Source organism: Fistularia commersonii, chromosome 1 (genome assembly GCF_037954325.1).
Source record: "Fistularia commersonii isolate RoL2024-O1a breed Wild chromosome 1, RoL_Fcom_v1.0, whole genome shotgun sequence".
Classification (NCBI taxonomy): domain Eukaryota; kingdom Metazoa; phylum Chordata; class Actinopteri; order Syngnathiformes; family Fistulariidae; genus Fistularia; species Fistularia commersonii.
In genome coordinates, this window is record NC_141284.1 from 6,005,973 (window position 1) to 6,022,863 (window position 16,891).

The 16,891-nt window shown below is 41.2% G+C and overlaps 1 protein-coding gene across 1 annotated transcript in view; it reads left to right on the forward strand.

The window, feature by feature from the left end:
• The first annotated feature begins 13,044 nt into the window (after positions 1–13,044).
• The window catches only part of arhgap39 (Rho GTPase activating protein 39), a 93,810-nt gene continuing 89,963 nt past the window's right edge, over positions 13,045–16,891 (forward strand). Inside the window, 1 exon segment of the mRNA XM_086146072.1 lies at positions 13,045–13,152. Within this exon segment, the coding sequence (XP_086002198.1) occupies positions 13,142–13,152 (11 nt within the window). The 5' untranslated portion in view covers positions 13,045–13,141.

Genomic DNA, 16,891 nt, shown 5'->3' on the forward strand with positions numbered 1-16,891 from the left:
TTTTTATATTTTTTCTTCTTTTTTAAATTTTAATAATAATGATTGACTTAATTTACATGACTTAATTTAATGACTTCATAATAAACAGTATAAAAAAAGGGGGGGGGGGACAACAAGAAACCAAGAAGCCACGTGGCATTGGCCGAAATTTTGGGGCAGTTTTCAAACGGAAAGGAGAATACATAAAAAAAATGTATATGTGGCGTATTTTTTTCCTTTCGTAAATAGCTGTGGAACGTATCGTATATTCATTTACGATACGAACTCCACGGTGTGTTGCATTCGGGTTCCTCACACTGAACATTCAGGTAACACCGGCACCACTCCAGGTGTCATTCAGGAAGGAATGAAACTCATCCAGTTTGACCGACTAGAAATTCTCCTTCGGTACGGAGTCACGCTTGATAACAATCCTGCAGAGTTTCCTCTTTCTCGACCCACTGAAATGGTGAACGGTCTCCAATCTCCGATCTCACACAATGAGACTTGCAAGGAGCAAACCGGGGCATCGGGAAAAGCTTTGGGTTCGGCGTCTTGCATAAGGACACTTTGTCATGCAAGACAGCTCGGAATCGAAGCATCAACCTGACCTGGGTGTCGAGGGGTGTCATCCAGAATCGCTGGCAAAGGGAGATGTTCGGGTCATTAGTTGCCCATTTACTAATTTGTAATCCAGTAAGTAACTTACTTTTGTGAGAGTTAGATTGAGGGATAAAACATTTCAGCTGAGTCTGTGAGTTTGCTAGTTAGCGGCTAACCTCGCAAAAGTAGCGGTTCTGTCCTCAGATGACAGTTGCCAGCGTACCAAATTATTGTATTCCTTTTCAAAGGCTTTCCTGACCAACAAGATGTGATGAGAATGCATTCATTCTTTTTCCAAAACCCGACGCTCGCTGTCGATTTTCCACACATTTTGTTGCGGAGGCTGACATCTGGTCAAGAAAAAATCAGGGAGTCGACATTTGAAAAGGCCTGGTGGATTTGTAGTGCGCCATCTTGCAGTACCAATTGCTGGACTATATAGTTCAGGTATATGTAGTATGTAGTATGTCATGTATATCGTCACTCTCTTTAAATAATCGCTTAAGTCATTTTTTCAGATTTTTCAGGAAACGCAAAAAACTGAACTATTTGACACACTCTTGCCATAGGCAATTTCTACTAAAGGGGAAGAATGGCACAATCTGTTTAACTGAGGATGTAGGCAATTTTACAAGAGGTGGTCAGCATCATGAGGAGATGATTCGGGAAAAAAAAAAACATTTTGTGAAAAAATGACCGAGGTGATTATTTGAAGAGGGTGAAGATATAATTACAATCCTATTACCGTAATTTCCGGACTATTGAGCGCACCTGAATACAAGCTGCACCGGCTAAATATAACAAAATAAATATACGTGTACATATATAGGCCGCACTTTTCAATAATCTTTGGGTGTTCACGTAGTAACGTGAGATATTTACACAGAAAGATACTTTTCATTAAATACATACCGATAATATCCACAAATATGTACCGGAAATGCTTTTTATCCGAACATTTCCTGTAACACGGTTGATGAAAAAGATTAATAATAAATGACACAAGGAAAAGTCTATCCCGGCTTTGTCCGACTCCAGCTGATTGCTATCTTGGTCTTCCTCCTGCGCACTAAAACTTTTCAAGTTTTCTTCTTCAGTGTCTGAACTGAACGGGCTCAGAATTTCATGGTTAAATGTTTTGGCAGCATGAAGTACATTAGATCCCAAATATCCATAAATTAGCCGCTGATAGTCCGGAAATGATGGTAGTCTTATAGGATTGTGGTAAAAGTGAATACTCGGAGGCCAGAGTAAACAATGCTGCGGGTTAGACTTAGACCTGTGAGCCATAGTTTCCCCACCTCTATTTCAGATAATTCCTTTTTCTTTCCTTCTTTTCTTTAACGACTAACCGATGAATATTTCTGCTCTGTGAGAATCGCAGAGAACGGTGCTGGTCATTTGGGATGGCGTGCAGGGTCTCAGTGCAAGTCATAAGTCCAGTCAGAGTCTCAAGAAACCTTGAGGTAAAACATTTAAAGGATCAGGGGCCAGAAAAACATGTCTGAATCCGAAGAATCAAATCTGACATATAAAAAAGTGAATTCTGTTTTTTGAGAAAACATACTGGGACACCCAAAGGTCATGTCGATGGCTGAAATGCAAAACCTCCAATCTGAAAAAAAGGAAATGAAAAAAAAAAAAAAAACATTTGATTATAGCATGGTCTTTGTTAAAGATATTTGAGAATATTCTATTGTTCACAGACTATATTTCTATGTTATAATTTAAAAATACATAGCATTTTTTTTTACCACTGACAATGCAGATAAGTGTTTTTTTTCCTATTTTTTTCTGCTTCATTGTGCACATAGGAGTTTTGTCATGTGACATTTATGTCAAAAGAAAGGGCGGGATTATCTTGCAGATAGACTGAAAATGTGGAGCCATCCCATTTCTCACCATTCAATGCAAAAACCCAAAATCGAAAAATTTGCAGATAAGAGGTTTTGCATTCCAGCCATCGATGTGACCATGTTGTCATTTTAGTTGTCTATTTTTATCCTTCTTGTTGTCTTTCCATTCTCATCCTGTTAATTTTATCCTTGTTGTCATTCTCTTATCCGTTCCTATCCTTATTATTGTCTTTTAACTGTCTCTTCTATTTTTATTCATATTTACTGATATTATCATTGTTGTTATTGTTATTGTAAATCTCATCTTATGCATTGAGTCAGGTTAGACTGAAGTCCCAGCGGGAGAAATTGGAAATAGCGGATGCAGGAGATGTTGTGCAAGTTCTACAAAAGTATGTTGCTTCAGCATCCAGAAAGACATGACATGCAAACCTCAGTTAAGTGTCGCTGACGGCGGGGGGCTTTGGGGTATGATCTCTTTCCTTCTTTCTTCAAATCAGCAGGGGGTCCTGATGTCATCAAGTACTTGTGGTGATGTCACCAGGAAGTTGTGGTTCCGCCGCTAGCCTTACATAGGCGGGAGAACTTGGGTAAATAACCTCTCTTGAAGCTCGAACCGGGCAGATCGGGCGCTCTAATATCTGTTTATTTCTATTAGCATCATATTTCACTGTTCAGGGTCAGAACACTTTCCTTAAATTTCCAAAAACAAGTTGATTAGGTCACGGTGTCATTACGCTATATGTTCTGCAGAGGGTGCTGGTTTGTTTACATTTTTCATTCATTACAAACAGACTAGTGGAACACAGCACACATTTTTTTCTTCTTTACTAGAACACAAACAAAATCTAATAATGAAAAATAGTAAAATCGAAATAGTAAATATAACTGTATCAAATAATTGCAAATATTTACATGTTGTCCTTTACAACGTTGGCTAACATTTCTCTTTTAAGTGCTGTCCGGTCAACTTCTAAATAAAATATCTTTATGAGTTTGAGTAGTAAAAGCCATCTATAGAAAAAAAAAAATAGAAAAGAGTAAATATATATGTGACTTCTTAAAATTCATCATGTCTCAGGTTTTAAACCCAGAATCTCTTTTGCCTTTGGTCACTTGAGTCATTTCATCATTGCAACCACGTGTGTATGTGTGTGTGTGTGTGTGTGTGTGTGTACACCAACCAAAACATTTTCCAACATTATTATGCGATTTGATGACGCCGACTGAGAATTTGCTGGACAAGTCCGTTGTCTCCCGGGGGGGAAACAAAGACCGTGAAGGTCATTTGATTCACCTTCGCGTTCGTCATCCATCCCGTGAGCCGCTGATTCACAAGGGTGACGGCGTTGTTGTTGTTGTTGTGGAGGAAACTCCCAGGCTAAAAATACTTTATCATAAGAAAAAGCCATGTTCTTGTTTGCTATAGTGATGGACAGGCTGGGGTTAGACCAGGGTTGGCAAACGTACGGCCCGCGGGCCGGCACCGGCCCACAAGGAGGTTCATTCAAAACCGTAGGATATTTTCAAAGCGAAAAAATGCATAAAAGAGATGGATTTAATTTTTTTTATTAAAAGCAATTCAAGAATTATCCGCTAGGGCAGGGGTCGGCAACCTGCGGCTCTTTCATCCTTACACTGCGGCTCCGAGTGGCTTGGGAAAATTAATTATGGGTATTTCATTGAAGTGTATTCTATTTGTGTTAGTTCCTTTTTTTAAATTTTAGTTCTAAATTGGAAGATTGTTGTGATCTTGAAATATCAAAATAAAATTATATTTATTATTTTCGACGCTCAAAATATATGTCACACTCGCGGAAGCCGGTATACCTGGCAAGACGCTGTCAATTTGTTGAGACTTTCAACCCCAGGTAGGCAAAATATGAAAAAGCAATATATACAGTAGTGTCTTTATTTTAGACGTCAAAAAGTAACCGCGACTCCCAGTGTTTTCTTTTCGTGGAAACCGGGTCCACATGGCTCTTTGAATGTTAAAGGTTGCCGACCCCTGAAAACAATTAGTATAAATAATATCATTTGTCTATAAAATTGTTATAAGTACACCTCTGCATAAAATTATATCCTTAGTAACATTAACCCTCTTATTATGTTAAGGGCCAATTTGACCCATTTCACCCATTGACCCAATGGGTCAAATTGACCCTTAACATAATATGAGGGTTAAAGAAAACAAAAAAAGAAAGAAGCATAGTTCAAGTTACAAAAAAAGAATAACTTTATCAACATTGTTTTAGTCTGTAACAGAAAAGATTTTAAGTGTCAAGTTTCCTCGTCTCCCACTGTAGTCACAGTGAAGCCAAACGCTACATACGCTTCGTCATATTTCCTCGTCTTAGCTTTCAGGTGATTTTCTTTTCATCCCTGTTAAAATTTTTTTTCGTGTTGTCTCTTGAAGGTTTGTTTACTGCACTTCATATCGCTTGCTCGGTGCAAAAAGCTAATACTCACTGCGCCACTGCCAACTACCGTTGTGGATGTGCAATTACACTTTATTCTTATACGGCTAAAAAAAAGCAGTGAGAAAGACCAAACAGCGGACGTTATCAATGCGCCATCTGCTGCGTTGTTTCTACCTTGTTCTCTACCTCCCCGCTACTCCCTCATTCGCCAAAATGTCGTTATCAAAACAGAGAGTGTAGAATTTTCAAAGAAAAATAGGACTACATCCTATTTATTCACGGAGACGCATGGGAAACCTGTGTGCTCGGTGAGTTTGCAACAAGTTTCGGTATTTAAGGAATAAAATATGAGACTCATCACAGTGAAAAATATGACAGTTTGCGAAGACAGGAATTCTACCGTTCATGCAACTCCATAATTTTTCAGTATGTATTGTGAGTGTATGTTTTATATGCACATGTGTCAATGGTTTAAAAATCCCTTTCTTTCTCATTTAATCTTAAAGTGCATTACTATATTTTACAATACCAATTACTTGTTAGTTTTGTGCCTTTGTACGAACAGTGGGATCAGTTGCAACGCATACATGTGATGATAAAAGTAAATTGCAGGTTTGTCAAAGGCACAGGTGTCAAACTCGAGGCCCGCGGGCCAGATGTGGCCCGCCACGTCATTTTCTGTGGCCCGCGAGAACGTCTTATAAAGTCTTAAAATAGATAAGTCAAACGCGTGTATTGACCATAAACTACATTTCCCACAATTCATGACAGTATCCCACCATTACAGTGTATCCACGTCAATGTGATTTTCAACAAGTGGAATTGAGAAACACAAATCATCCCTAAAATTTTCAGGAAGAGAAAAGTTGATGCAGATGGGAATACATGTTTGTGCTTTAAGGAGAAAAAAAACGGTATGTCTTTTTTTGTGTTATGAGGCAGTGACGCTTGTCAAAGAGTACAATCTACGTCAGCATTGTGACACCAAACACGGAGCTAAGTATGCTAAAGTTAGCCTTTCGGAAAAACAAATTGTCCAAGAATTAAAAGCCAAAACTACAATGGCAGCAGAATGTGTTCACCAAAAACAACTATCCGTGAAAGCTAGCTTTGGAACACAGCAACGAGGAAACATAATTTTTTACATCTATGCAAATGCAGAAGTAACATTTTGGATTTGAATGCGTCATAAATTCAGAGTTATTTAAAGTAAGAAGTAGTTACATTTATTTTACATGACATTTGGTTACATTTATACCGTTACCGTTCCATGTGGCTCTTTGAGGGCAACCATGATGCTGATGTGGCCCTCGGTGAAAATGAGTTTGACACCTCTGGTCAAAGGAAATATGAGGTGTTTCATGAAATGTTTTGTTCATTAAGTTTCAAGATTTTCCAAATGTTCTTGTACTTCTTTACACGAAAACAAAGGAAAGACATGATATTTTGGTTATTTATAGCTGAGTATGCCATCATTTTAATGGTCCGGCCCACTTGACATCCAGGCTCAGAAAGCGTAGAGGAAGAGCAGAGAAGAAATTTATGGATTGAAGGATGACAGTAAGTTAGTTAGCGTTAGAAAAAGGCTGGACGGAAGATTATTCTCTGTGACGACCCCTGAAGGGAGCAGCCCAAAAGAAAAGAGGAGGACGGATAAAGCCGAGCAGATTTGGAGCTACGTGGATGAGGAGCATGCAGGCAGGATGGTCTTTTCAGAAGCACAGAGAAGCTTTTCGGCCACAGAAGTCGACGGTTCGTGCACTCAGAGATTCAGACGCACACGGTGGTATTTAAATTTGTCCGACATGATTTTCAGATTGTGGTGGATCTACTGAATGTCCACCGGGGGCTGCAATCAACACACAAATGGAGAAAATGCACCCCGCCGCCTCCATCTTCACAGTTACTGGTGACATACAAACAAGGAAATCCTATGACATCCAACACTGTGGAAGGAATAATTGAGCTTACGTCGCTATTTTTGTTTTTTAACTACTTGTTGCGGGTTTATATGTACTTTGAGTAAAGTGAGTTTTTCAACACGTAACATCACTGGCCTGCTGCATGAAGCAAGGAGGGAATCAGTGGACAGCGGAAAGAGACTGGAGATGGGGAGAGGAGCTTCACAGATTGTCTGCCACACACACACACACACACACACACACACACACACACACACGCACACACACACGCACATGCACATGCACACACACCCTCTTCGACACCCATGCAAACACACATCTATGTCTGTCTCTGAATCAGAATCAGAAAAAAATTGTCTCCAAGGGGTGATTGGGGATTCTCTCTCTCTCTCTCTCTCTCTCTCTCTCTCTCTCTCTCTCTCTCTCTCTCTCTCTCTCTCTCACACACACACACACACACACATTCTCTGTCACATGCACACACACTCTCTCTTCGACACACATGCACACACATATATGTCTGCCTGTCTCTGAATCAGAATCAGAAAAAAAAATTGTCTCCGAGGGGTGATTGGGGGGGAGGTCTCTCTCTCTCTCACACACACATACGCACACACACACACACACACACACACACACACAGACACACACACACACACACAGATACATATACTTTGACACACACGCACATGCATGCATGCACACACACTCTTTCCTCCACACACATGTATACACAGATGCAGACACAGTGTCTTTCACTCACAAACACACACATACTCCCTCTTCCACACATGCACATACAAACAAACAATCAAACAAACAAAAACACACACACACACACATACACACATGCATTCTTTCCACCCACATGCAAACACACAAAAAGACACACTTTCTGTCTGTCTGTCTCTGACACACAAACACACACACACTCACGCGCATATAGTGTGTCTCCTTTTCACACTCAGAAACAAACACAGACACACACAAAAACATGCACCCACACACAAAAACATGCACCCACACACACACACACACACACACACACACACACACACTCGCTCTCAGTCTCTCGCTCTCTCCTTCTGTTTAACAGCTACTTGCATTCAAACACACACACGCATGCACACACACTGTCTCTCTTCCACACACATCCATACACACATCCAGACACACTGCCTGTCCGTCTCCCCCTCTCTCTCTCTCTGTCTCTGTCTCTGTCTCTGTCTCTGTCTCTCTCTCAAACGCTTACACACACACACGCACACACACACACACACACACACACACACACACACAGATATACAGATCTACCTTTTACTTTCTTCCAGTTTCACATGTACACACACACTATCACAAATTGTTGCACATACACATACAGACACACTCTGTCTCCCTCTTTGTCTCTTTCACACAAACACAACACACACACACACACACACACACACACACACACACACACACACACACACACACACACACACGCGCATGCATGCATGGACGCACACTCAGACATACATAACCTTCCTCCCTTTTCCCCTCTCTTTGTCTCTCCTCCTATCTCCCACACACACACACACACACACACACACACACACAAACAGACACACACACACTCACACTGTTATCATGTGATCCATTAGATTGTGTCCTCACACATTTTGACTCTGAACTCAGACTGATTCTCATCAGTACACTGATACCCACACACACACACACACACACACACACACACACACACACACACACAAACACACGTCGTCACATGTACCCAGACACACAGAGCACATCGAGAGCCTTGCTGTGTATTGAGAATACGGACACGGACATATCTTCTGTTTTTGTGCAGCTGATCCAAAATATCCATTGGTTTCCATCAGGATGGAAACGAGACCTTGGAAACGAAGCCTTGATGAAGAGCAGACGTCTGCATTCACCATGGATTTGTGTTTTCATTGCAGAGAACCATCCACTTCTTCTTCATCATCATCATCATCATCTTGTTTTCCACCAGTAGAATTCATTTTTATTTGATCCCGACTCTTTCCCTGACCTCGGGGGCTAAATTATTTACTGTCCCTGTTGATTGCAATACTGTGTGTGTGTGTGGGTGTGCAGTGTGGGGTGGCTCATAAACTGGCACACAATAAAAACAATCACAGGATTCGCCGCCCGAGGTAGAACGTGTTGCGCTGCACGCGCTTCTGTCGTTCCTTTGCTTTTCAAGTGCAAGTCTTTTCGTCGCCCGAGGAGCTTCCTGCTATTGTTTGCTTCCCGACCCATTGATCCCCAGGGTGGTGCTGTTGGTTGAGGGGCACCGAAATGCGGGGGAAGCAAACATGAAAGGTTGTTTAAAACACAAATTTTGCATTTTCACAATACACACAGCGCAACCGCACACCCTCCGAAATAAGTGGCTCAATAAAAATCAACTTGGTAATAGAGGAATGGAACTAGTCAGTAAGTGCTGACATTACAATTGATTAAGCTTGAAAAATAAGTCAGGAAGAAACTTGCCGGCCATCTGAGTAAAGGCGCTGCTGATTGGCTGTGACAAACCAATCGGTGAACAGATGAGTGAATGCCGTAATTTCCAAACTATTAGCCGCTGACCACACTACGATGTGGCTAATTTATGGATTTTTACTGAGTTTGAGGCTAAAATATTTAGCCCCGTCACATAAGACCAATGAAATTTCACATAGATGCCGCCGAACACACTTGTGGTTCACACAAGTGACATTTATAAGGAATAAGGAAGTGGAATTCTAAGGCTATTTTAATTCTGACACTAATTCAGTCGCTTTTCCTGGTAGGCAGCTGTAGTTTTATTTTTTTTTTTTTACCGGACACTATTCAGAAAAAAACATTTACGATAGGTATTTAATTAAAGTTGAAAAATATCTTTCTGTGTACATATCGCAAGTTACAAATGGATGCTTTTGACTTGCAGACAAGTGCGGCCATTATATGTCCAATTTTTTTTTTTTTTTTAAATCTAGTGGCTGCGACTTATATTCAGGTGTGCTCAATAGTCCGAAAATTACGGTAGGCATCTGTGGCTCAGAGTGGAGGCTTCGGTGGCCTGCAGGTCCCCCTCCTTCCCGCTGTCATCTGGCATCGAGGTGAGAGAGAGAGAGAGACGGAAGCATCAAACAACTCGGTGGAGTTATTTTTGTAACTTTACTGTTCAGTCAAAAGAGAATACGTTTGGAATTTATAGCTAAACTTCTCACCTCAGCTCCAAAAGGAACGAGAACTGCAAGTTAGAGAAATACTTTCTGGTAAATGCTTACTGTGGTGACAGTCTCATTTGAAAGCAGCCATTTGGAGTAATGTTTTATCGTTAAAATTAGGCCTCTTAGATGAATTCATTCATTCAATCATTATCTATACAGCTTATCCCGCGGTCAGGGTCCTGTCTGTCATTGGGTGAGATGCAAGATTCACCCTGGCCCCCGTGTGGAGGTATATAACCATCCAGCCTCTCATTCATAGGTCATATAAATATTAAATGTAGTCATATATATGTACTTGTAAATACATATGTATACATAGGTACATGTATATACGCTCCATATATTTTTATATATCTTTAAATGTATATTTATTTATTTGTTCTGATCTGATCTTATTTTATTTTATTTTTATTATTTTTTATTCTTTGTTTTCATATAGAAGTCTATTTTGAATCTTCTCCACTTTAAGTATTATGATTCTGATTCTGATATAGAAACACAACCATTCACACGCTCATTCACGTCATTCAGAGAACTCTGAATTAGCACTTTTTAATGGACATATAGTAAAATTGTAAAGTTTACGTCATCATTGTCCTTTATTGTGCTGTTATGTATTTATTTATATTATATTCCCGCCGTTGTCTCTTCTATGTTACTTATTCCTTGTTATACTAGCGGGTGCTCTCAGCTTTGGACAGCAAAGTCAGAATTTCATTGTAATGGGAATGTTTCCTTACGGTGCAAATGACAGTAAACGCTTTGACTCCTTCAATATATTTTGCAAATGCAAGTGACTTGCAACATGGCCTTATTTCCAGTTATTGAAGCCTTTTTTTTTTTCTTTCCGAAAAATCTATTTGTGGATTGCAACACTGGTGCGTTAAACCAACAGTAAAAAGCAGCTGAGACCGGATTTCCCGGAAAGAAGAAGACGTCTCGTTCTCGTTGTGAGCTGAAGGCCGGCCGAGGTCACGCCGCTCGGCTCGACCGCCGAAACCACCTGTCAATCAGCGGGGTCGCTCTCCTGTGCCGCCGACACGATCCCGGTTTCGGTGTTTTATAATTGAAAAGATTATTTCTGTGCCGAGTTCAGGTTCCCTCCCTGTCTCAGCTCCTTGCATCCTTAGGTCGGCCGTGGATGTGGGAGTGCCTGCCTTGTGATGCATTGGAGACTTTCCCAGGATGCGTGTGAGCGTGCAGGGAGTGGCTGACATCCCCCCCAACCCCCAAGCATCCACCCTCCAACCCCACCCTCGAAACAAACGTCAAAACACGGACTGTAATCCCACGATCTGAACCAGGAGCCCACTGATAATAATACACTATATATAGTTCTGTTCATTTAACCAGAATGGATTTCTGCTGCTCGCTGCTGTCTCCATCAAGTTGGCAGAAATCAGAAGAAACGGACCGGAAGCTTTGGAATATCAATTTCAGAGTAAAGTGGAGATATCGGCTCGATTTGGTCAAAGAATGAACCCTCCCTTTTCTTTTTTCCCCACTGAAAAAATACTTTCTTATTTTGTCAATTTAATTAATTCATACAACTCCTCTTCATTTACCAGATAATAATTTAAGACACCTTTCTTGACACCTGAGGGCACCGTACAGACATATACATATACACAAAATACAGATTCAAAATGAAAAATAAAAAATAAAAATAGTGACAGTTGGCTGCTTTAAAAGATATGAGTTTTGATTTAAAGTGGTGGAATTAATCGATGTTCAGCATCTTGCTGTCATAATCTTTTCACTATTAGTTAGATTGGGGTGTCAAACTCATTTTGGTCCGTCTAATTTGAGGTCAAGGGGGCCCTAGAAGTAACACTAAGTCCAAAATTTCCTTTGTTTTAGTGTAAAGGAAGTAAACAGGTAAATTACAAAAATCTGTATATGTCATGAACTATTCCTCTAAAAAAATACATGACGAATCAATATTAAAAAGAAACTACACCCTAAAAATATTGTTGAGTTAAGAGAAAATCTTGTCACTGTGGGAAAATTTGCCACTAGAATTTTTGGAATTTGGTAGCATATATGAGGGGGTATAATGTTTACAAGGCTAAAGGTGTCTATTCTGGTTATTCATACAATCTTTTTAATTTTGCCCTTTTTTTTCTATTGTTTTTGTGGTTTTTATAGAAATAAGAAAATAAAAGATCGTTTTAACAATGCCACAAGACGTTTTTTCATCAATAAATCATTTTGTTTTCAAATTTTGAAGTAAAAAATACACTGCAAAGTTACTTTTTCATTTTTTCCTTCCACGTTTTTTTTTTTTTTTTAAACTCACTGTATAAAACCTCAAGATGCTTGAAGAAAAAATGCAATGGCCGCACTAACACAAAAGTTTGATTTCAGGCAGGTGGCCACAAAATATTGTACCAAGGGCCACAATTGGCCAGCGGGCCGCGAGACCCCTGAGTTAGATGGTTTATTTGCTTATGTATAAAATAAAGCCAATGCCTCGTCCACTCATTATCCATACACGAAATCCTGGAGTCAGGTTGGCAGAACGGCCTGCCTCCCCTCCTGCCCGCTGGGATTGAACTGACCTGATTCAAACCCCTCAGTCACTATTGGCCACCATATTGACAAATCTGTGTCTGTGAAATAGCAGAAATCGAAGTAGTAATAGAAGTAATGATTGCATTACAATATGCAGACTGTGATCAAGAAATTTGGAGAAAAGCCTCCAGTGACAGCATAAAAAGCAAGTCCATTGTTGCTTATCGTGCAGATATGGTTAGAACCTTGAGTGGACTTCATTTTGGATTGCATGAGGAAACCGAGTCCTCCGTACGTTACTATTTTTCCTGAAAAACCACATTTAGCAAAAGATGGCATGGAAAATTGCAGGAATGAAAAAATACGTACCAGACAAGACCTTAGGGTCTTTGGGTAAAATATTTAACATGCACCAGTGACGCAAGTGGCGAGGATGCTCTTATTGTGAAGATAAAAACCGGAAATGCACTACAAACTGATTTTAGCTTGACGCTCCGTCTGAAAGGAGTGACTCGTTGACTGCGGCGACTGCGATATCGGCAACATGGGAAGCGGTGTGGAATTTATTCTAAAGGGATTTTAGAAAAAAAAAATAACAACAGCGGAAGATGGCAGAGAGGTGAGTTTACCGGCGTGTCTTTCTTTACTCTCTTCTGCTAGCCGTTTATTTTTTCCCCGCCCCGTTGTGTCGGAGCGGTGAATTAAAAAAACAGGGGAGCCCGGGAGGAGGCTAACGGCGGTCCGCTCGGTCGCCGCGCGAGGCGAGTGTTAGCTAGCTCTCCCTAACAGGCGCTCTTGTTTTAACGAAAAAAAAAAACCAAACAAAATGAAGATATATTTCTTTTTTTCTTTTTTTTTAAAAAAAGACTTCCCTTTCTTTATTTGGTTCCCCCACCCTTCTTCACCACCCGGTTTTATCTGTCACCGCGGAAGGCGCGGTGGCGCCCGAGAGGACTGCTTTCACGGCTGGCCGGGGATGCTGTCGCACCTGTCGGTCCGAATCGGCGTCTCCCCGCTGGAATGCGGCTAACCTGCGCCGGTAGCCGGATGCTAGCAGCCGCTGCCGCCCTGAAGTGAAGGCTTGTCATTTATTTAAAAAAAAAAAAATACACTCACACTTCCACACACATCTATTTTGTTTTATTTTTCTTCTTCCTCATCCTCGTGATGGATGGAGGCGCCTCCCATGAGGGGAAGGAGCGTGGCACCATCTCACGGTGCTCCTCCTGCGGACTCCTGATTCCATGGGAAGAATATCCTAGATTTCACATAAATACACAGAATTTTCTAGAAAACACATGTCATGAATTTTATCAGCGGCGTTTAGCTTTGGATTTTCCGCTCGATTTTCCCAGTGATGTTGTCATACTTAGGTGCACCCCACCAATTTCAGGTAGTCTAGTAGTTTATTTTATTTGTTATTTCACAGCCGGTTCCAGGTAATTTTATTGAGGTAGTGTCTTACTCAAAATTATCTAATAATTTGTTTAATATTTGTGAGGTCTTAATTATTTCTTGTTTTCAAATGAGGTCTGCCATTTTTGGGGTAATTTTCAAACGTACTTGGGAATTTAAGTTAATGTCTTGCAAGGATTGTGGATTTTTTTTTTTTTTTTGTATATTATGGGTGACTTTCTTACTAAATTTTGGATTTTCTAAGTTTATTGCTTTCTTTAAAAAGAAAAAAATCCTTTTAGTTCAAGCTGTTTCTTCCCCTCCCAGTTTATTTATGGGGTTTCTTCTGTGAATCGGGTGGAGTTCACTGAATTGAGTAAATAAAAACAATGTATCTGCTTTCAACAGCATACTAAAAAATAATAACACCTAAATAGTGATTGTACTTGTCAGGAGTCATATCTGAGGATCCAAATTCTAATATTAGCCGTGTTCAATGTTTTCAGTGGAGGATGGGGGGGGCGAAGTCCTTGACCTTATGCTCCCGCCTCTTGTCGCTATGATCGTGCACGGGTGGAGGTGGGCGGTGGAAGTGTGAAGTGTGCTGGACGCATGTAGCGTTTTGAAGACGACGTGCATTGCTCTCCTCCCCCAGCCGTGCCACCCGATGTCGCCTCTGTTTGTAGATGATGTCATCAGGACCCCAAGTAGCACCGGTCTTCTGGAGCCGTACCGCACAGCACGGGGGGGGGGGGGTCTCCAGAGGTGTTCATTTGAGGGTGTGTGCTGTATTTTGAAAATAGACAATATATGCGCTCCTCCCCATGAGCTGCCGTGCTCATTAACCTCGAGTTAATAATTGATGGCTGTTAAATTTGTGTTGCAGGGTCATTCAGCCTCATGTAAATCACTGCTGCTGAGCCCCAGGGGGTTCAGGCAAATCCCCTCTTCACCAGATCAGATGCTTAGTTCAAGCAGCCCATTGATCTGCTTTACACTCGGCAGCATCTGATGGCACAGCGTTCGGTTCGGCGGTCCGCTCGTACGACGGGTCCACATGTGACTCGCCTGTCTGTGGTTGATCCTGTGTCCAGAATCACAGCGTATTTCGCCATTATTAGCAACAGACAATTTTAATGTCCCCAGGTAAAGATCGATATTTTAATTGTTTGTTTGAAAAGCTGCAGAGTGTGTCTATTTATGCCTAGAACGTATTCAGAACACCTGCCTATGATAGCCTCTCCAGCCCTGACTATAGGCTGTATTCATACCAGTGGTTCTAAAGTGCTGGTTAGAGACCCAGACGTAGTTTGTCATGTGCTTTGTTGAAAGCAGATTTGCCTGGGGAGTTGGTTTTATTTTGAAGTGCACAAAGTTACACGTATGGAGCTTTTATTTTGAAGGACAGTTCCTTAACCAACAATGGCTCAGTTTAACAGCTGATTCCTGCAGTTGTAAACATGAAGAAACACAATTTCAAATGTGGCTTTTATTACAGGAGAGACTGAAACACGGCCCAATCTCCCAGTCATTAAACTGCTTTTAAAATATAAAAGCCTTTTATTTCACTGGAGTTTTCGTTTCGCTTGTTCTTTGTTCACTTCTCCTGGTTTATTTCATGTTGTTGGAAGTGCATGGAGGCGCTGTGTGTGCGTGTGTGAGCGTCAGCACTATTTTTGTCAAATAAATTCAGGTCACAAATTCTCGCCTGAAGTTAAAACCTATGTCCTGAGGTGAAATAAATATTCATTATTTAGAATTTCTCTGCAGAAATTTTTTTTGGACAGGCTAATGATGTTCCTTTTTTTTCCCGTTTAATAAAAAAAGGCACCCTGTAATGTCAAGCCGAAATAAGCCTTAAATGAATACATTTTCCCTGTAATTGTTTGTATTTCACAAGTTATCTACATAGTTCTCTGTGGAATTAAAACCTGTGAAATTTTGATCTATTCCTGTGGTCACATGTCTGCTCAGTGACATCACTCCATGAGTTGGCTGGTCTCAACCAGGATATAGACACAGACTAAATCAATGATGTGACTGACTTTAGCTCTAAGATGGTTGTCAGCTACTCCGTCAGAACAAGCCAACGGGAGTAGCATTGGTGGAACAAGCAGTAAGTTGTGTGTGTGTGTGTGTGTGCGCGCCTGCCTGCCTGCCTGCCTGCAAGGGCGTGAGCGCCGTCCTCAGCCCGCGTTTGTGGTTGAGCTCTGGTCTGTGATAGCTCCTCTGAGTGTGTGCGCATCCTCGCTGATGGCACGGCAATTACACTGCACCCGAAAGAGGCTCAATTGAAGCTGGTAATAACTGTCCTCCTGTGGTTTCTGCGACAGTGTGCCGGCCGGAACTGTGCACAAAAAAAGCTGAAGGGTGGTAGGGGGAAGTTCAGTGGAAGTTCACCCCCATCATGCTTCTATTCATCCAGATCATCTTTAGTGTGTGTTGCCTGTTTTGGAGGGAGCTGCTCTGGAGACGTCTGCCTCTTCTTGAATGCTGAATGGGGGCTCTGTTGCCGCTCTGTGCCCCAAAAAAAAATCACGTTTGCAAAAAACTTGAGACGATCAAATGCTAACAAGCAGTTCAATGTGGCATCGTTGACACAGCAGAGAATGAATGGCATGATATTAGAGACCCAGGATTTAGGATTATTTATACTGTGACATTTCTTTACTTGGGCAAGAAATTTCACATCATATCGTTAATATTTAAACATGATGTGTGTATTAGGGTGATAAGGATATCTTGAATTCTGCTTTTTTTTTAAGTGAGATGTCTGAAAACCTCCCGGTACCGCCTAAGTAATGAGACATTTTTGGCAAAATTCATATCATTTGCAGGTGACAGGTCATTGTGTGCGGGTAGCAGCTTGACTCTTTATCCAGGACTGTGACCCAGGCTGCTGCCGTGCAAGCCGGGCCCTCCTGCCCTGATGGTGAAAGAGCCAGGTGTCCAACATGGTGGAG